Source organism: Macrobrachium rosenbergii, chromosome 55 (genome assembly GCF_040412425.1).
Source record: "Macrobrachium rosenbergii isolate ZJJX-2024 chromosome 55, ASM4041242v1, whole genome shotgun sequence".
NCBI classification, from domain to species: domain Eukaryota; kingdom Metazoa; phylum Arthropoda; class Malacostraca; order Decapoda; family Palaemonidae; genus Macrobrachium; species Macrobrachium rosenbergii.
Window position 1 is genome coordinate 71698275 of NC_089795.1, and position 22443 is coordinate 71720717.

A 22443-nucleotide genomic window follows, 5' to 3' on the forward strand; every position below is an offset into this window, starting at 1 on the left:
CATTTGATTTCAACGTAACAAAGATTGACGAAGGAAAATTCTTTCATGTAATATCGTCATCATTCCAACAATTTTATCTTCTCATATATGAATGATATACATAGATATACTACAATAGCCGTAAACACTCAGAATCTATTTGGACCTGACATAAAAAAAGGCTTCTAGTGATTGCATCAATTTATTACGAATATTACCATGGGAATTCATTAAGGGGGGGAGGTTCCTCTGTTAGTTTGTGTGAGTTTTTCAAGTAACGAAAAGGTCGAAAGTTTGAATATCACCGTGTTCTTTGTGCATTTCTCTACATACATATCTTCCCTGACGATAGCATCTACCATGTATTACTACGTGAGTGGTTAATTCTGCTCTTCTTGCCTTTTTTTTTTTTTTGGTTCAATAGCATAGTGTGCCAATAGTTTTATCACAGCCGTGCCCAGATTATGAAACTGTCTTCCCTATCGTGTGGCTGTAGCATTGGAACTTCAGAATTTCAAACTGGACGTACCGTAATTACAATATTATTTTTTAGGAAGATCGCATGAGTCTCGTTTCACAGCTTGATGGGTTTATCTTAGTTGCTTCTCTGTGTTGCTTCCCGTTTAAAATTCATTCTTTACTACTCTCTATACTCCCTCCTGTATATCTGTTTATGATTTCATTTTTCACGCACTAATTCTTGCTATGAAAAAATTAATCTTTTTCATGAATATCCAACTTTTCTAGATGAATTTGAAATTTGGATACTTGATTATTAAGGTGAAACATTACCACATTTGGAACAAAATAGGCATAAAACCCCGGTATCCATAATATAAAAAGAGTAAGAGTCAATAATTACCGTATGCATGTATTTGTATCCATAATACGCAATTCTGGACGTGTCCCCACAAAACTGAAGAGCGAGAAGTCGACTCGAGGAACAAGTTTGGTAATCGAGGAAACGCATCAAAGTATAGAAATAACAGTGGTTGTATTCCGAACACCAAAATACCAGTGCAAGACGAGGACAATCATTGAACACCCGGCCTTGTTTTAATTTAAAGGTCAGAGAATAGTAGCCTAATATTTATGTGTATGTATATATCGTATTCAGAACTGTGTTAGCCTAGCCGTAGCCTAGTAATTTTGGTGGAGTAGCATAGGCTAGTCGCTTGTTATTTACTAGCCTGTGCCCTAGGTAGGCTAGGCCTTTTTGTTTAAAATAATATCGACAAGGTAGAACTAAGTGGTAGCTCCGCATGGGGTATCACTTTGGAAATTGATTTTTCCTATAGTATTTTTGTTGCTTATCCTATCAAGATTGGCTTTTAGTACAATTGCAGTATGTCAATACCAACCCCCCGGCCCCTCCATAACTAATATGGCAAAATTTTAACCAGTAAACACCCCTATTTTACATGGTATTATTTTATATTGGCAACTTCTAAAATTTTACCGTAAATTTATGGTAGGAATTAGCCAATCCTAGCCAAGGAAAGAAAAAATTAGCCTAAAAGAAATGATCAAAATATAAATTAACAAAATTTCCATGTCGAAACTGTTAAGTCTGTAGGCCTAGCAAGCCCAATTCATTTAAAAATATGCAGGATTATGATATTTACCCAAAACCAGATAAGTATATAAAGAGTTAATTACAGGGATAGCCTAGCTATATCATTCTGACCCTAACCTGTGGCACCACAGGCCTGGAAGTGAAATATAGGCTTTCAATAGGTTAAGTGATCCTGATGAATTTTATATTCCCATTGGAAATGTTTGGTATGCCTTAGCACAACAGTTATCAATCCCCTGTTAGAAATTGAGGCTGTATCCTGCACTTATAGGGGGTCCCTAGTGGGAAACTGGGTTTCTGGGTGAGGAAAGATGATGATGGTTGAAAAACAGGGTTAGCCTACCTAACCTTCCTCTCTTGACTGTCAGAGGATGCCTGATCTGATCTTGGGTGGCCTGAACCCTTATTACAACCAAACATAGGCTGTGTTTGGTTGTAATGTTTGCATGCCTTTAGATACTATTTGAAAAGGATTGGGGCCGAGTGTAGAATGATGAGACTAGGTTCTGCAGACTAAACTAAAACAAACCTAACCTTTCCTAGAATGCCATGTCCCTCCTAACCTCACTTCGGGTGCTGCCCTGACCTGGCTGGGGGGCTTTGCCCCCTTGAACCCCCCAGGTAACACGAAACATCGAAGACAGTGGACTAAACTTCCATTCAGAGGTAGCCCCCTTGTTCTGCAAACTGCCCAAGGACTGCTCTCTGATACTAGTGTTGGTGTTTTTCGTTTTTCATCAGTAGAGTCAAGCACAAGGAGAAGGAGTCCAGGAACACTTGTTCTTTCTGGTTTTGTGAGGTGATCAAATGAGCTTGTGACTCCTTGGAGAAAAATGTCAGTCGCCTTAGTTTGTCATGAGAACTTTTCAGTGTATCAGGTAACCTTATTCTGCTTGAGGGATGTTGGCCAAAAGTTCTGGGATACTTTGTCTTGGGGACTTGTAGTGGCTGCTCCACAAGTGGTGTTGGCACCAAGCTCTGACTGGACAGGAAAGTATGTTGTGTAAGATTGGAAGAAGGAATGCGGAGGTACTGGGCTCGCCTTTTTTCCTTCTTTCTGCTCTATAGCAGCATCTACGCCTTAGTATCTGATGAAGTGCGAACAGATACAATTAACAACATTTTGAGCATCCAATCCTAGTTAGGATGTCAAGGTATATCTCCCATGCCCTCCCTTTTAACAAAGGGGGAGTGCTGAGATATAGAGCTTATTCCTAACCCATTATTTGATATTAGCCAGAATTAGCTGCCTAGTTGCTTGATTTCCTCTACAGGCAGTTTCATGGTTCTCCAAGTGTTTTCCTTTCCCAAGTATCCTTTCTGCAACGGAGGCTTATTTTTGCTCAGTGCCCCACCACCCTGTCAACCCATTAGTTAGACTGAGTAGCAAGTTACAGTAGTCATTGCATCCCCTGTTTGCATGCCCAACCATTAGCATGGCATTTATGGGTAGGATTCAACTCCAGTCACTTATCAGAGACAACCTCCCACCTGAGGAGTAAGTCTCCAATATAAAAGGCGATGGTTTGCATATCTGTAGGAATATATGACAAAATATTGAAAGTAAACTGTATTTTTCTAAGGTATTCAAACAAAAGTTTTCTATAGTTTAATCCCACCTCAACCACCCTGCTTTGCCCCTGTGGCCAAAGGAATAAGTGAATGGTTTTGTAAGGTAAGTAAGGAGTATTCCCCCACTCAACCCCAATAACCACCAGTTAACAACCTTGTTACCAGGTTCAAAAGTTGCTGCAGTTGGTGCCGAGGATACTCTTGTATAAGTATGCCTTAGTTTACCCAGACCACTGAGCTAATTAACAGCTCTCCTAGGGCTGGCCTGAAGGATTAGATTAATTTTACGTGGCTAAGAACCAATTGGTTATCTAGCAACTTGACCTACAGCTTATTGTGGAATCCGAACAACATTATAACGAGAAATGAATTTCTATCACCAGAAGTAAATTTCTCTAATTCTTCATTGGCCGGTCAGAGAATCGAACGCGGGCCCAGCAGAGTGCTAGCCGAGAACGATACCAACCCATCCAATGAGGAACTTACTCTTGTGTGAAAGGCTCTGGTTTGTGTACTTAAGGAAAATACAAATTACTCCATAAATTTTTTTATATTTTTATTTTGTACCAGTACTGCCAGATTTGATAGTCATATTATTTACTGTGCCATGGCTGCATAAGCAAAAACTATATACCATGGGAAAGGAAATTTATTGTAATTTTGCAAGGTGTGAAAAGTTATTAATCTCCGTTGCATTATGTTTGGAAAATATTTTCATATCAGTGCATAGACTTTTTTGTTAAATTCATTTTACCATTTTATTTTTCATTATGTATAATATACAGCAATAAATACAACTACAGTATTCCGCCAAGCGACATTAAGATGAGTATCTTAGAGTGGAAACATACCATTCAAAGAAATATGTTACTAAAATTTTTTACTGAGAACCATGAAAATGATACAGGTTTTCCTTAAACTTTAATGCACAGTAACCAGCGTAAATAATATTACAATTAAGTATGATTGAAAGACACTTTATTTTAGCTTTGAATAGCCCAAATGTTTTCTAGATCGTAAGACTATTCTTTTCTTTTATTTTTTTAGCAAGATATTGAAATTTCTGGTCTTGGCTAACCTTACCTCATTATATTGACATTTTATTTTTCCTTTTTTGCTTTTTTAAAGGTAATGCAATAACTTACAACTTTCAGCTGTAAAATTACATTAAAATATATATTAAAGAATGAAACCAGTTTTACAAGGAAAAAAAGAGAGAGAGATGATCAAGTGTAAACATGGGCAGTGAGTGCAGTTTGGGTGTTAGGCACTGAAAAAATGCACATTGTATTTTACATAGTGCATTAAAATTTGCTTTTAACATAAAGAATATCATTTGTAAAATATTCATTACATTAACAGTATTTACAGTACTTCCATTTACAGTAAACCCCCCGTATTCGCGGTCTCACGATTTGCGGACTCGCCTATTTGCAGATTTCTCAATGGAACATATATACACATTATTTGCGGAAAATTCGCCCATTCGTGGTATTTTTCACTGAGAAATATTCACTTATTACTGTATTTTCATATCATCATTTTCACGACTAAATGCAATTTTTGTGATAAAACTATTAAAATACTCAGCATTTTGAGTTTTTTTGTGTTTTAACTATCAAAATAGGCAGTTCTTAAGTATTTTTACAGGCTTTTAAGTATTCACAGATTTTAGCTATTCACGGGGATGTGGTACGCATCCCCCTCGAATATAATGTGGGGGATTTACTTCATTACAAAATGTCACACCATTTTATTGTTAAGTATTTGATTAAACCTTCATATTAGAAACAGAAGAAAGTTTGTTGTAATGGGAAGTATTACAGGTATGGAGTGTGGTCTTGTCAACTTAACTGGAGTTGTTGTTTTACAGATTTTATGGTGAAGACAGCAGATTCTAGATAAGAGTGGAAAGCATTGTAAGAGTTTGATTGATCTGTGCAAAAGCTATTCTTAGAGGTAAAAATGTTTTCTCTGTCAAAGAGTTTGTTTCAAAAAGTGTTTTTGAAAGGGAGATACTTGGCTAAAACATCATACCTTGTGAAACATCGATTGCATGCTGAGGCTCAAAAACATCGAAGTCTTGTTCAAGTTCAAGGATCAGAAGCTGCTGCATTTTTGCAGGGTCTTATAACAAATGATGTTGAGCATCTGGAAGAAGGGGCCACTAGTATGTTCTCCATGCTGCTGAACACCCAGGGAAGAATTCTTTTTGATTCCCTAATATACAAGAAAGAAGAGCACACTTACCTTGTAGAATGTGATGCAAGAAAGGTTGAACAGTTGATTAAACATTTGAAAATGTACAGGGTAAGAAGGAAAATTAATATAGATCGAGTTGATAATCAATGTGTTTGGGCAGTGTTTGATAACAATATAAGCTTTGAGGATATTACTCCAATGGACATGGAATCACTATATATGAACCCAAAGTCAGAATCAAAAGTGGATTTAGAACTGTGTGACAATTATAAAAGTGAAGTAATTGCAACTAGGGATCCAAGATTGAGATATCTTGGGCATCGAGTGATTATACCTGTATATGCCAATATAAGGGACATAATTCCTGAAACAGAGGTTAGTGATGGGATATACAAAGAGCTGAGATACAGGTTAGGTGTTTGTGAAGGCATTGATGAAATTCCCCCAACTAAATGCTTTCCATTAGAAGCAAACTGTGATTATCTCCATGGAGTAAGTTTCCACAAAGGATGTTACATTGGCCAAGAACTGACAGCACGAACATTTCATACAGGTGTAGTTCGGAAGAGGTATATGCCCATCACATTTTCTGGTGATGCATCTCACTTAACCTTTGATTCAAGTGTAGTTAATGATAAAGGAAAAGCAGTTGGAAAAGTGCGGGGAATTACTGGTGCTCAAGGTATAGGTCTTATGAGAATTGAAGAGTCCTTGGGTGCTAAAGAACTAACAGTTGATAATTTGGCTGTGTCTGTTTGTAAACCAGCTTGGTGGCCTTTTGAAGCTTCAAAAGAAAGAGCTAAGTAATGTAGAATTATACATGAAATTCAGATGTCTTGTGACAAGATTTATGAACTGTAATGTGTAGTAACTCACTGGTATCATTGAACATATGAATATTTTGGAACAGTGCACAGTGTTGGACTCTTAAGTTCAGGATTCTTGATCACAAACATTATGATCATAAGTTTTCTAACTAAGATGCAGTGAAATTCCAGTACCTCCCTTTCTTAATTGAAGATTCTTTATAGCCATGTATTATAGAAATGTTGTATATTATTGAGATCTGTGATACAGTACAGTATATCATTTTGATGTGTTTACAACTTAAGTCAAAGGAATATAGGCCTAAACTCTTTTAACATGACAGGCACTCTTAGGTGTATGAACATCATTATTCATACAAGTATTGGGAAAACTTGCATATTTTTTTCAATAAGGGAAATGAAAAGACCTTTGATATTGAGTAGCTTGATGACATGGCACTGCCACAGAATATGGATGTTGATGATGTGCAAGATCAGTTGGGCATGCTAATTCTAAAATCATCAGTCACTAAAAGCAATAGTTTAATTTTTATACTGAAGCTTATAGGAGATGGTCATTCAGGTAATTTTTCCATAAAAGTGTTAACCAGGGTTACCTTTGTGGGTAAAATAGAATCCACCACTGAGCACTTCTAAAGATCCTGAAAAAGGCACTACTGTATGAGAAAGTAAAAGAAAGATGTTAAGCATGTTAACCTGAGGCTTAATTTTAGCCTGAATCCAAAGGAGACATGAGGTGGAAAAAGAAAAGAAGGATGTGGCTTAACCATGAAGAAAGGGACAGGTTTATCTCATTGTGTCTCATTGCTACTTACACCAGATATCTATCACTACTTTAAGGACAGTATTTCAATCAAATCGTTGTGTGAATCATCAGTATCTAGTGAATGTATGCTTCAGGAAGTCATCTTGCTTGTCTCATGGGTCTATGCACCAGGTCTGTACCTTTTACTATACCTTCCCTTACCAAACATGGCCTTTTCTCCTCTGCCTTATACATGTAGCATATAATCTTCATAGGTACGAAAACCCCTCACAAATGATCCAGCTTCCTGCCAACACTTAGCAGTTGTATTTTAAAGTTTTGGAAAAAAGTCTTTCAATTGAAGGTAACACCAAACATGTCTGAGTATTCAGGATCATTAACTTCCATGATCAGTTCAGTAGTATGAAGTGGGAGTTCTTGTAATCAACATTCCGCTTTACTATAATTGTGTCTCCTGCACCATTTACTCTAGTACTGAAGGACCAAAAAAATTTAAAAGAATGCTTGTAAACTGAAAAATGGATGTTAAACCATAAAATACTACCTTTTTCCCATTTTTTTAATAAGATATACATACACTATGCATATGCTTTTATTACTAACCAGCAATTATATTATTGGTTAAGATTAAAAGTATAGGTCCTAGAACATTATGGAAACACCCAGCACATGAGTCTAGACTCACTAAAGACATCATGACCAACAATTCTCCTTTGCCCCAGAAACATTAGAGAAATTAGGTGCTATACATAATTTCCAGTATGAAGAACATGGTGTTGTGAACTATAACAAAGCACTCATTTTCTCTCTGTGACATAAGCATGTCACAGAATTTACATACGAATTGAATTTTTAGATATCTTGATGTTTTCAGTATACTGTCAGTGTTAAATGAGATTGATATGGAGTTTCATTGTTTTCTTTCTGAGTTACTGTTGCATATGAAGTGTGTAATTTATAGCTTATGGATTCATGTACAGGAAATGAAAATTGCATGTTTATTTTTAGCAGTTGACACTAGTCATATTGTTTTAATTTTCAATTCTAGAAGTCGGATGTTTTTTGAAATATTGTGTACCATATTTCACTATGACACTTTAACAAACTACACTGTATGAAAGTGTAGTTCTGTGCTTATCAGAATAAAATTATACTTTCTGCTTGGTTTTTATTTCCTTCATAAATTATTCAGAGGACTTAATGAGTGTAGAAATTATATATACAGTATTCTGCAAGAGCTGTAGTGCATTTTTTCTTGATTTAGCTTAATTTTCATTGTTCATGATTGTTGAATTACAACCCCATTAATTATATTTATGCTTATTATTGTTGCTGTGATTTTCCTACGATCATCAAGTTATTGTTGATCAGACAAAATGCTACTGCCCTTGTGCTCTGGATCATCAGGTATGTATCATCTAGTTACATCACTCTTCACAAACCTTCATTGCTTGTAAGGGCACTGTAGCTTACTCCTCAAGCATTTGCTAAGTCCAAAATATTCGTTCAGTTTTCATCAATCATCATATTTTCATTTTATTTCATTACTCATCAATTTATTGTTGATCAGACAGAAGTGCTACTGCCCTTGTTCCCTGGATCATCAAGTATGTATCATCCAATGACATCACTTTTTACAAGCCTTCATTGCTTGTAAGGGCACTGTAGCTCATTCCCCAGGCATTTGCTTTGTCCAAAATATTCATTCAGTTTTCATCAATGTTCATATTGTCATTTTATTTCATTATTTATCAATTCTTTCAGTTCTTCACAGTTTGATTCCTCAACTGATAGTTGTTCTTAGGGAAACACAAACCATCTTTTATACATGAGTATCCATCAGTGCAAGCTGTAAACGGTTGTTGAACTTGGTAACAAGGGGGTTAACCAGTGGTTACAGATGAGAGGGGTTGGGGGAATATCACTCAATCACCTGACATCTCGAGCACTTTCCTTGGCCACCATCAAGTGAAGACATTATATTAGGCTCCTTTTGACTCCTAAGTTAAATGTGTTTTTGTTCTGAATGTTTTGTGTATACAAGAAAGAAAATATATACTGTTATTAATTTATTTATTACAATTGCATAGAATATTTATATTCATATATGATATATTAATATACCTATATTTATTAATATAAAATTTTTTTTTTTTATTTACACAAGAAAGTGTCATATTTAGAGGTGTCAAGGGTGCTTAATACTTCGTTGTAGGGGAAATTTACTAATGTTGGGAAGTTTTAAGAAGATGAGGTAACCTTGAAGAGTTGCCACCAAACACTTCCCTACTCCTCCCCGAATACACCCCCATTGCGTGTAACAGGAGTTTGCATAGTAGATGGGCCATCAATATACTGTACCTACCCTTACTACATCAACTGTTGTATCTGCTGTTGCTGCAACAGCTGAGAGCTCAACACTGCTGAGCCTCCAGTATTGGTCTTCTTTCTTGTGGAAGATGCCTAGGGCACTTACTACTGCTACTTGCTCAGAGGAGAGTAAGATGTGGGATAAGAGCAAGGCCAGTAAGCAGAAGTGCATTCCTTCCTCAAATTCCTTTCCCTATCATTGAACTCTTCCTCACCCTCATCCTCATCACCATCTTTGTCTTCCTTTTGTACAAAGAGGAGGAGGAGGATTTGGTGAAAAAACACTCGTATAGGTATAAAATCGCAACTTTGTGCAGTGCTGAAAACTGTGCATTATGCATGGACTTTTAAAAAGTTTTGCTATAGTCTTCTTGTTGGAAAGCCCATGTTAGATCTTGATCTGAAACAGCCAACCTTTGGATGCCTTAAAGTCCTGGACCCATGCAGACACATGAACTTCATTGCAGCAGCCTTCAACTCAGCACCTTCGTTGATGAAACCAGATCAAGGTTGGCTCTTTAACTTCATCACCTTGTGGGCCTGACTCCTGGACATCATCTTTCCCAAGTCTGTAGCATAATTCTTCAGCTTTTCCTTAGCAGCCTTGACATCCTGCAGGATAGGCTGGGCATTGCCATACTCCTCCACGATACATGCCCTTGACCAATCAGCCTCAATTCTGGAGGATTTCCTGTTTTTTTTTTTTTTTTTTTTTTTTTTAATGGTCTTCACCTATAAAATTAGCATCCAGTAAGGTCAGCTATGATTTATTTCTGCTCTTAAATCTTTTATTTTGTAGGTGTAGGAACTGATAAGTTCGGAAGTTATTTGTTTTCTTTGTGCATTGGCCTGCCCCTAGCATTCAGGAAGAACCTGTTGGACAGGTACTAAGGGTGAGAATGAGGTCAGAACAGACCACATTCACTTCGTTTTTACCTTTGGGACGTTGCCCATAGATCCTCAGACTCTTTTTCCTTGAGTTCTGTGGTGGCTGCTCAACAGTCATGTAGATCACCCAGCTCTTGGGGACAAGTAGCTTCGCCCTAAGGTGCATGGCAACAAAAGAGGGGGTGTGTTGGACTGGCCACCTACCTTCTCTTTTATACCCTTCTAAGGGACGGTTAGCAAACTGTCACATGCTGGACGGGCGTGCATGCAGGTGTTCTAGATGACTGAGTATCCTGTCCATAATCTAGCTCTTCTTGGATTAATAGATGTAACTCCTACCCTCTCTTTAGCAAGGGGAGAGAGGGACTGACAATGAACAGACCCGTTGGTTATCTTTAGCTTTATTGTTCCTGATAATATTGGTTTATCCAAGCCTATCTTCGAATCAATGATATTACCTTCCATTTATTCAAAGGCCCAGAAGTCTGGCAGTTGAACATCACACATGTTCAACAGATCAGAGGCATGGGTCACCTTGTTTGATCTTACATGACTAGGAGAGAGGCCCCAGGTCAGGTGAACTCCAGTCAGTTTTGAGATTTGCTCAGAATCCTTCCACCAAGGAGTAAGTCTCCCCTGTGTAAAGACTGAGGATTTTTATGTGTAGGAATAAATGACAAATTTTTTAAGTAATTTGTATTTTTCCTAACATACAAACCTTAGGTCTTTACATAAATGGCCCACCTCTAGCCACCCCTCATTCTGCTTCTTGGGCCAAAAGGCAAAGTGAATGTGTACCAACTGGATTGAAAGGATTTCCTCCCCTTCCGTTGGTAGCCAACTAACAATGTCCACCTTGTTTTAAGTTAACGGCTGGCTTTAGCTTGTGTTGAAAGTAAATCCCCCATGTAAAGACCTCAGGTTTATATGTTAGGAAAAATACAAATTAAAAAATTTGTCATGTTTCATTTTTAGTGACTATCTGGTTATCTTTCTTTTAATGTGTACAGTGTAATTGTTGTTCTACTGGAAATATAGCAAGAATTTTAGCCTTCCCGTTATTATTACACAGGTCTGAGATTCCTTCAGTTTGTGTATTCTTTATATTATATAAAATTAATTCTGCATGTGCTTGATAGAGTTCTGCAACCTTTTTATTTTATTTCTGGGTATTCTAATGATTCTTGTTCAATAATAATTAATGATTAGCCAAATTGTACCATTGAATTAGTGATTAAGCTGGACATTCCCCATGCCAGTTCATAATTAAAATTATTTATTTTCTTGATGTCCATGATAGCTGTTTAACAGTTCAGGGTGGTCAGGAGCTATGTTCACTGAATATGAGCTAAAATTATAGAGCTGGACAACAGAATTCTATAACATAGCCATCACTGAGTCAACTGCAATGATGACTCGGTGATGGAGGCTGTTTACAGAACAGATGTCAAGTGTGAGAAGAGCTCATCAAGAAGAGAGAGAGGAGGATTACCATTTTTTGATGAATGGGCAGGTCTTGGAAAAGGTAGAACATTTGTTGCCGATGCTAAAAAAATGCTTTTCCCATGATTGGCTGTGAGCATGTTTGTAGTGGATGTTGTGTGGACAACCAATGGCAAACCTTCTTAGTAGATGCTATTCAACAATTGATTTTATATATTGTCAGGTTTTCTGATGGTTTGTTTTGTTTTTAAACTACATTGTTTGAATTGTTTACCTGCTCTCTGGTATTTTGTGTAGGGGAGGCGAGGTGTCGTTCGTCTCTCTTATTTTTTTTCAGAGGCAGTCAGATTTCAGGCAGCACACCATTTAGTTCTCAGAGGAGAACACAGCAGCGGTGGATTTCAAGTATTGCGTTGCTGTTGATGATGACAGTAGCAGCAGCGGTTGTTCGCCAGTGATGATGGTTTTGGAAGCAGCTGGCGATGGTTTTCTGTGGCTCCTGAGGATTTTGTTCCTGAAGAGGAGTGGGAGACTCGTGTGTAGTCCCCAGTTTTTCCAGATGAGGGTGTTCTTCTGTGGCAGCTGAGAAGCTGTGGTTGACATGGAAGTATTCGATAGTCATCCTCGTGGTTCTTCGAGTGTCTCTCTCTCAGTTTGTCTCAAGAGTGGATCTTTTACTATTCCTGTGGCCATTAATATATGATGAGATTATGGTTGTCATTAATATGACAAGGTTATTATGGTCATTAATATATGATGGTTATGGTTGTCAATATATGACAAGGTTATTATTATGGTCATTAATATATGACAGTTATGGTTGTCATTAATATATGATGAGGTTATTGCTATGTGTTGGAGTGAATATGACTCCAGGTTATTTATGATTTGTTTGTTATTGTTGGTGAAGCAAGTGTGGCTCATGTTATTATTGTGTAATTTTATGTATGTCTATTATTATTGGCTATTTTACTGCTGCTTTGAATTTTTTTTATTTATGGGTTGTTATTATTATTTTGCAAAGTTATGTTTGTCTGTTATTATTGACTGTTTTACTGCTGCTTTGAATTTTCTTTATTTAAGGGTTCAGAGTTATTGTTGGTTAATTTTGTTTTGCTGTGCTGTCTGAAATCTGGGCTTGTGTGTACATATCTTTGGCACCCTTCTCCTTGAGATTGTTACAGTCCTTCAGACCTCTCCTAGTCCCCAGTGCTTAAGATCTTATTTTTAAAGAACCTGAGAATTTACAGTTGAATTTAGGTTCTATTATATATATATATATATATATATATATATATACAATATATATATATATATATATATATATATATATATATATATATATATATATATATATATATATATATATATATATATATATATATATATATATATACACACATACATACATACATACATACATACATACATACATACAAACATTTACATACATACAACAAATGTTTATAAAACTTTCAGGCTGTATGACTGTATGATGACAATGACTAAATGAAATTGGCTAAAGAACAGCTAAGATATTTTTGATGGTCAAGAGATGACTGTTAATGAAATACTGCAGATTGATATACATTGGAGTATGTAGCAAATATGGAATAAATCTTGATACTCTTGGACAGGCTGTCGTAATCATTACCAGAATGATTTGAGTGTTAGAACAGAGAGAATAGGATCATCTGGCAGGAAGATGTAGGATAAGAATTTATGAATTTAAGATTTGGAAATTCTGGTATTGGTGCATTCCTTCAGATTGTTGTATGCAGTCTTTTAATGAATGGTCCTAATCTTACAAGCAAATACTGTATTGATAATGATTATCTTCTAATGATTATATATCCTGTGTGAATGATTAACAAAAATGTTGGCTAAGAATTTTAATTAATCTTGAGACTTCTCACAATTTACTTCCATTTATGATGTTCTATCAAAGAGGATGAGATAGGATTTTCTCTGACCCAGCTTGTCATCTTGGAAAACAGGTGTGTCCAAGCTTCAGGTGAGATGAAAGCAGAATTTTCACATCTTACTAGGTTTATTTTTGTGCAGAAACCAATAACCCTGCAATTTCATTTGTTGTGATATCAACTTCAACCCCCATGTTTCTTTTGAAGGCTATATTGCTTCATTAAAAGCTGCTTCTCTTCAGCATCCAGGCACCAGGGCTATTGATTAATCTAATGTCAGACTTAAGGTAGTCATGAGTGAAGAGCTCGGAGGATCTCATATAGGACTATGCTGTACCAATAGTTTGACTGCATTGTAGGAGATATCACATCGAAGAAGTGATACCCTCTAAAGAACAGGCTTGTGTTGTGCAATCTGAGGGGGTTGGTCAATAGCCTTTACCATAGAGATCTTTGCGGAGGCAGAGATCTTTAACACTCTGAAGCAGATCCCTTGAATCTCATTTCTCATGGATACTTCTATTCTCAGGTTCACTGAGAGTTTGAACAGCAAATTGTTGTGAACACTACTTATGCAGATGAGACGTGCATCACTGTGCTCTTGTCTTACACAAATTCAAAGAAAACAATTTGATTGGTGTTAAGGAGAAAGAGTGGAAGTAACAGTTAAGGAAGTGATAGACCTTTTCAAAAGATAGAAGGATACAAGAGAAAATAAAAAGGATGAAGAGACTGGAAAAGTTTGTCAATGAAGTAGATGGAGTAGTCATTTCACTATGCATTCCAAGGAATTTTGATATCCACAAGCATAGTCATTGACTTACTGGAATTAAAATATTTTATGATTTATGGTTTACTTTTTTGATATTCTGTACTATTTTGGTACAGTCTTATGCCAAGTACTGTTGGTTGGTCTTCTCATAGAGGGTGGTCCTGGACTGTCATCAGTAGTCTGTGGTGTATGACATCATACAGTAACCTCTCTTGGCTCCCTGTAACCTTTTGAGAATTTCTTGAATTCTTTTTGTCCTGAAGGAAGAACCTGATGTTGAAATTAGTCTTCCTAGTAACCTTTGGTGACATGAAAAAGTGGAACAGACTCCTGAGAAATGTGTAAGTTCCAAGGCAACAAGATAATTGACATAGGTCTGTAAGTGGATTTTTTTTTGACTAACCCTGAACATTTTATTAACCAACCCCCAGAAAAGCTTGAAGAGGTGCAGTAGTCTGGCATGCAGTAGTCTGCCATGTGTAAAATCTCCAAGTCTACCCACAGAGAATGGTTTTTTTTTTGCAGACCTTGATATCCTTCCCTCATCATGTCAAAGAAGATATTACAGTATAGAGAAATGTGTCATTGATTATTATTGCTTTCCAACAGTCAGATCAGGAGGTTGCCAGTGCTTAGGTTAATGTCCACGAGATGAGAGTATTATCAGCTTCTCTGTTCGTTGAGGTCAAAGTACTCAATTTGTGGTATCAGGTACCAAAAAAGTGCCGCTCTGAACTTTTACACCTCTTTATTTTCTATGATGGACATCACCTATACAGTACATTCATGAACACATCCCTTTAGGTTTTAACAGCCATATTTGTTGTAACCCCAACCGGAGTTAGTTTTCCAAACAGTATAAACCATATATGGTTCCTGTTGGGGAAAAAATGATTAGTTATGTACCAGATCCAGAGCTACTCCTCCCTGATTTAATAGTTATAATTCAATAGAAGAATTGATTACTTCAAGAGAACTCTTGTTGCAATATGGTCATTGATTTGGATTCCAAATTATGTGGCATGAGGCGATACAGTCATCATTTAGTGCAACTTAGAATGTGCAGAATTTAGAGGTCACACACTGAAGATGATTAGTAGGTGATTGCTCTGCTAATATTAATTGACAAGGAGCATGGTGGGAGGATTCAGCTAAATTAGAGACACTGTCAACAAGAGTCCATTCAGCTTGGACATAGCTGTAGAACTGACTAGCACAGGTTCATACTGGAAGGATCCAGTCTAGGAGGATTCAGTGGCTATGATAAATCAACAGGTCTTAAATTCAGTTGACCAGAATTTGGATAATCAGAACTGAATTTGGACCATGGTCCCAGATGAAAGTGGTCTTTCAACTATGACAACTTTAACTACTTTTGTCATCATGGCTGAGGAGACATACAGCAAGGCAAGTTAGACATTCAAGGATGACCTTGACATTACGTAAAAACTTCAAGATACTCATTCAAGAAAAAGGAGATGTTTGAAGATGAAGGAGAATTATTTTTTTCTGAAGCTCTAAGTCCTTGTAGATGGGATAATGCCACTTCTAAATATGGCTGCCAGAACTTTACCAAGGACTCAATTGGTTGTGATTTGTTACTGTCTGTTTCATTATAAATCTTGCTATTTAGTGAAATTTTATGTTTGATTTAGCCAAGATGACTGCACATCAAGCAGCTTTATCTGCATCTTGATTTCCTTTAATGACCACATGAACAGGGGTCCAGCATAAGTCATCATTTATACCAGCTTCATATAATTTTAGGAAAGAAGATATGATATGCTAGACAATGGAGTATTTTGAAGAGTAAATTTTGTTCCTCTGTCATTTCCGGAATTGCCAAATATTAAAATTTTGTGGAAGTGTATAGTATTTTAATCATTTCATCAGCATATAATATTACTGATGAGACCTATCTGTGTATATAAAAAATTTTGGACCCATGTTCCAGTGTACTGTATAATAGTTTTGATGTTCTGGTCTGTATCTGTAATTTTGCAAACTAATGTAAATGGATACATATTTAAATTTTATACTATTCAAGAAGGAGGAAGTTTTATTGCTGGAGGGGTTGTTCATTGAGACTTAAGGCCTTAGTAAATTGTTTGGCTGTGATGACTAATTTATAAAAAAGCCTTCAGAGTATATTATCATTACTCTACTGTATTATCATTCAGCAGATGAAACCTTTTCATATGGAACAAGTGCACAGGGGCCATTGACTTGAAATTCAAGCTTCCAAAGAATATGGTGTTCATTGGGAAGAAGCAAGAGGAAGTAAAGGGAATTACAGAGAGAAGAGATACCACTTATTAAAAAAAGATAAATAAATAGATAAAATGTATCAAAATGCAAGAATAGCAGTGGAAATGCATCGCATTTTCGCTTGAACTTCCGAAGTTCAAATTGCACAACATCCTCTGAGAGGCTGTTCCACAGTCCAACAGTGTGAGGAATCAAGGACCTCTGGAACTGAGAAGTTTGACAACAAGGCACATTTACTGCATATTGGTGCTGCTGTTCAACGAATCTGGTTGCTCTCGGCATATAAAGGGGATCAGGGATCGTTGTGAATGTGAAAGATCTCTCTTGAAATACAACTTATGAAAAAGTGACAAACAAGAGACCATCCGTCTATGCCCAGGTCAAAACTGCTACTATTAGGCAACAGAAACCTACAACCCCGAACCACTCTATCTAAAGGAGATAAATAAATCTTTGGCAGAAGCAGATATCCACACTGGAGAACAGTATTCCAGTAAAGGAAGTACAAATGACCTAAAATGGGTTGCATTGGTTTTATCACTGTTATACAGGCTGTCCCCGGTTATTGGCAGCCTCGGTTATCAGCGATCCGGTTTTACGGTGCTTGTCTAACAATGACAATAAATGGATTTTTGGCACCGATAACCAAAGATTGGATCCGATACCCACTTAACAGAAGGTGCTGATCCCTGCTTATCGGCACCGATATTCGTTGATTTCTGGTTATCGGCAATTTTCGGTTATCGCACACCACCGGGAATGGAACCCTGCCGATAATCGGGGACTGCCTGTAAACATATGAGGCATTGTGAACAATACCTAATTTACATGCAGCATATGCTGAAACTTGCATTAGATGTTTCTCAAAAGTTGGATGTGAATCAAAAGTTACGCTTAGAATAGTTAAAGCTTCAGGCTCATTCAGCAAAGTTTCATCCACCTGAAGGGGAGGATAGGGTGGGAAATCTATACAAGATATGCTAATCAATAGTGTTTACGTTTAACTGGAGTTCAGCCTCATACCCCACTGGCTACACCGTTCCCTGATCTAGTCCATGTCCCAATTGAGGCTGAGAGCGACTTCATTTCTCATATGAAGACTTTACTACACTCACGAGTGTTGCATCATCAGCATACTGAACATTCTTGTTACACTCACGAGTGTTGCATCATCAGCATACTGAACAATCTTGTTTTCCAGGCCAACAACCATATCACTTGTATACAGTACACTAAAAATAAGTGGACCAAGAACACTGGCCTGTGGAACTCCAGACACAGTAGGTCTTGGTTCACTAAAGATCCTGTCTACAGCAACTCACTGCTGCCTACCTGTAAGGAAATTTTGAAGCAGTCTTAAAACATATCCACCCACTCCAAGATTCTGAATTTTATAAATAAGCACCTTATGATTTACTAAATAGAAAGCAGCACTAAAATCTATTTGAATTAGGCCTACTCTGCACTCAAAATCCTTATCAAGGTTCCCTTGCAAATGGCATATCAAGTCTAAAAGAGCATTGCAGGTACCTGACTACTTCCTGTATGCATATTGACTATCAGCTAACAATCCTTTAGATTCCACATACTTATATAGTGGCTTAAAAATAAGTTTTTCAGCAACTTTGGAGAGCACAGGGAGAATATAGATTGTCCTGTAGCTACTGCAGTCTGCAGATATGCCACTCTTTGGAACAGGCACTGTATTACTAAGCTTGTGCTCGTCCACAAAAATACTATGTCGACATGAAAATCTATAGAATCTAATAATCTTGGGAGACAACACACTAGAAACTTTTTAAAATGCAAAGGGAAGAAACCATCAGGATCTTCACCCCAGCTATCAAGATTATCCAGAATTTCCTTAACACCTTTGGCGTGAAATGCAAATTTTGTAAGAATAGGTTCAGGATGATAAGTATCAGGGAGAGGGACATCCTCAGGTGATTGCTTACCTTCAGAGGCCCAATGAACCAGTCCAGCCTTTTCCCTAGGGCCAGTAACCAAACTTACCGTCATCTGTTAGTAGTGGTGGGATGGAAGACAAGCGTGACCCAAAGATATATGATGCCAATTTGGTCCACCACAGATGAGGCTGAGTAATTCCTTCAAGTTTCCTCTTCAAGGAATTATTGCAGTTTCTCTCAGCTGTATGGTAAGTTCTATTCGCAGCACAGCGAGACTCAACAAAAATGGTGTACAGTAATTGAATTTGGTCTGTTTGTCATGGTAGACTCATCTGCATGTATCATCAAACGATGGCTGGTCATTTGTCCTAAATTTGATGACCTTTCTAGGGACATATCTTATTAAAATAGCCATCATCATTTCATTTAACTTCCTCTTGGGATCAGGATCTAATATAGCAACTAATATAAAGTGCCTGACAAGCTTCAATAATGTGATCAGTTGGCTCTGGATTTCAGCCAGACTGTTTTTCCAGTGGTGGAATTAGGAACATACTGATTAATAGATATGACCATCTTAATGGCATAATGATCAGAATTGCCTATACGGTATATTCACAGACCTTGGTCTTGACAATAGCTGGAACATTTACGAATATGAGGTCTAATGTATTATCAGAAATGTGCGTGGGTTCCCCAGTTAGCTAGACAAAATTGGATGATACACAGAATGAAATACTGTAAAGCAATTTTATTCATGCAACTTATTTAAATCCCAGAGATACTAACCTTCAGACTAAAAATGATGTAAATGTATGAATGATTTTGCTATATTTTATAGTCTCAAATTTATGGCGTGCTGAACTTATCTTCAATAATGCTCATGATTAGGGTGGAAATTCTATGAAGAGAAAAAAACAAAAGCTGGGATATTTTATTTAGAGATAAGACGAGAGCAAGGGTCAATAATATGAGCAGTGTACTGCTGAGGACTCCTCTTTGAGGAACTCCATTTCCTTTTTTAAATTTACTGTGCTAGAAGAAACAGTTTTTGTGTACTTAGAGTGTTTGATTTTAAAGGAAATTTTCGATAAATGTTGGTAGTTAGTTCTGTAAACCATTACTGTTTAGTAATTTTTGAGTAAGTATTTTTACATCATCTCAAAGAGGATAGCAGTTGTGGACTCTTCAGATCTGCCACTCAGGAACCTTTTCAGTTTTGATCATTTACATTTCCGGACACTAGAAGCTTCCTTCTAGATCATCAAAAAGGAGAAAAGTGTCATGTTATAGAAACTACAAACCCCTGGTACTGTGGGAGTGTGAAAGGGAACTCTATCAACTCCTCAGACAATCTTTGATGAAGCGCTTCTTGTTGTAGACCAACATCCTGCTGGTTTTTGTGTCTTCTGGGCAAGTCTGAGAATGACTGACCAAGTATGGTTTTTTAACAGTATTATCCTCTGCTCCAGATTGCAGTGCAAACTCAAGTCTTAGCAAAGAAGATACTGTGACATGCCCTTCTAATTTCCATGCTCAGAGAAATATTATTGCCCCATAAAGGAGTTGTCTAGTAATTTATGTTTTTCTGTACGTACCTTAATATGGTAAAGATACTAAAACAATCCAGGGTCTCCATTAAGGTTTGAAAAGATTCCAATCCAGAATATGTCACTGAGTTTGGAGTAGGATTTTAAGTTTAAAAAGTTAACGGAAGTTCTACAGTCAACCTTCCGTGAGTGCAGTCATTGAATAGAATTCACAGCAATATCATTTCTTCTCATTTTGTTTGCCAGCTAACTACTGGCATCACTTCCCTTGTTTCCTTAATGGAACTTTGATGTAAACATGTCACCAGTTAACATCCAACCTGCCATCACATTTTTAGTGAGTAGCCTTGGGTATAGTATTTTATGAATTAAAGATTACTTGCCAAATATTCAATCTAATTAATGCTACAGTTGGCCAAATAGTAACTATATGGTATTCTCTCACCAAATGAAAATAAAACATGAAATCTGAAGCTAATATCCACCTTCCTAAGCAGCCATATAGTGTATGTAAAGCAAAGAGGGTTTGAGATTCATATGAGTATAAACTGCCTACCGGCTCTGATAAACTGCTTACCAGTGCCAAAAATCTGGTTAACGATGTTGTTAGCCAGGTGTCGTAAAACTGAAACCCCATTAACCGATGCAGCCGATAAGCGGGGACTGCCTACTATATTTGTTCCTTTTGTGAAGTTGTACGTAGATGATAATCATGTAACTGCTGCTTAACTCATTTCAGCTGTTATTGAGCACGTTGTCCAACTTAATGTGGTACTGTATTTAAACATATAATAGGGAGATGAATTTTATCCAAGAAACAAATTGTTTAAAGTTTTACATTCACCAGCTAATTTTTTTTGCTTGCCTTTACTTTTTGAAGGAAGAATTTCTGAAAGGCATTTTGATTGTAGCACAGAGAATGATGTATAATACTTTTTAAACTGCATTGCTGTGAATACTTTCAAATCAATGTGATGAGATGTCCATCTGGTAATAAAAAGTATATTGTAATTGCAGGAAAGCTGAGGAGTAACAAGCATTGACATTTAAAGATGCCTACACTTCTTCAGGTGTGGTCATTTGAAGAAAGACTATCAAATAAGGATAAGGAAGATCTTTTAAAATATTTTGGTGCTGAAAGTGTGCAGCACACTCCAAGACATGGTAGAGATAAGGCTGTACTTGCTAGGTAAGTCTAGGCTATCTGTAACCCTTGGTTAGCATTTCAGTGTTAAATAATTTACAAAAGGAACTATGGTAGTTATATAAAATTGTTTTGAAAGTAACAATTTCAAACAATTGCAGTTAAAATAAAAATTATAGGGACAAAAGATTCCTAAGTTTACAAGGGAAATACATGCTAAGGATTTGATTGATAGAGAAAAAGCATGTTGATTAAGACAAAGAAGAGGATGAGTGGATGAAATGTTTTGAAACAGTTTGTTGAGAAGTATAAGAGTAAAGGGGATGAGCTCTGTGTGATATAAAATTATGCAAAAAAATAAAACTAAAATTGATGGTGATGCTATGTAGATGTTCAGAATGTATCTTGTAGAAGGTAATTTACTAAGAGCAGGTTTTAGTTTTCATGATGAAAGGGAATAGTAAATAGGAATAGATAGACGGGAGTGGGTTTGGTCTGGTGTACAAATGGACAAAAGGAAAGGGTTTACTGTATTATGTCTGTTTTTTAGTATTTTTATTGATTGACTGTTGAGAGAAATCAGGGAAAGTTCAGGAGATGAAGGTGCTAGATGAGATAAGAAAAGTGTCACAAGTGGGATGGGAAGTGTTTGATGTTTACAGATGATAGTGTTAATTTGTGATAAAGATGAGAAACAAGAGATTGGTGGAAGAGTGTGGAAATGTTTGTAGGCAGAGCAAGTTAAATGAGAATATTAATAAGGGAAAGGTTTTGAATAAAGATGGAAGGCAGAAAGACAGAGCAAATGATTTATAGGACTGATGGGAGAATTGAAGAGGTTGATTGATACAGGCAGCTGAAAATACTGTAAATCTAATAGATTATTTTAGTGTATAACTAACAAATAAACTACAAAGTTAGATTCATAACTTGCTCAACAAAAAATTCATTGCCACCAATTTTGAACTTCTGAAATTTCTGGAGTTTAACTGCAATATGTGATTATGAAGATTATTTGACAGTTTGGTTATAGCAGGAGTAAAGCTCAAGAAAGCTGTGTTAAACCTCACATAAGGAAAGGCATGACTCTTAAAATTAATTGTATATCTAGTACTGCAGGTACTTGATGGACAGTATAGTCTGGTAAGATCTTAATGCAAAGATTAAGTATGGCAGGGAAAAAAGAACAAAAACATTTCCTTACATTAAACAGGTCTCTGAAAATCTTGAAAGACTTTCTCAGTATACAAATTCAGC

At 36.7% G+C, this 22443-nt stretch overlaps 2 protein-coding genes across 2 annotated transcripts in view; both read left to right on the forward strand.

The window, feature by feature from the left end:
* The first annotated feature begins 230 nt into the window (after positions 1–230).
* Positions 231–8080, forward strand: LOC136835398 (putative transferase CAF17 homolog, mitochondrial). Its single transcript, XM_067098889.1, has 2 exons — positions 231–351; positions 5001–8080. The coding sequence occupies exon 2, from the start codon at positions 5093–5095 to the stop codon at positions 6134–6136; it is 1044 nt and encodes a 347-aa protein (XP_066954990.1). The 5' UTR covers positions 231–351; positions 5001–5092; the 3' UTR covers positions 6137–8080.
* LOC136835397 (RNA-binding region-containing protein 3-like) overlaps positions 810–22443 on the forward strand; it is a 48083-nt gene continuing 26449 nt past the window's right edge. The window contains 2 exon segments of the mRNA XM_067098887.1: positions 810–1046; positions 21060–21231. Coding sequence (XP_066954988.1) covers positions 21095–21231 — 137 coding nt within the window. The 5' untranslated portion in view covers positions 810–1046; positions 21060–21094.

Coding starts and splice junctions, on each gene's coding strand:
- LOC136835398 (XM_067098889.1), top strand. CDS start 5,093: ATGTTTTCTCTGTCAAAGAGTTTGTTTCAAAAAGTGTTTTTGAAAGGG.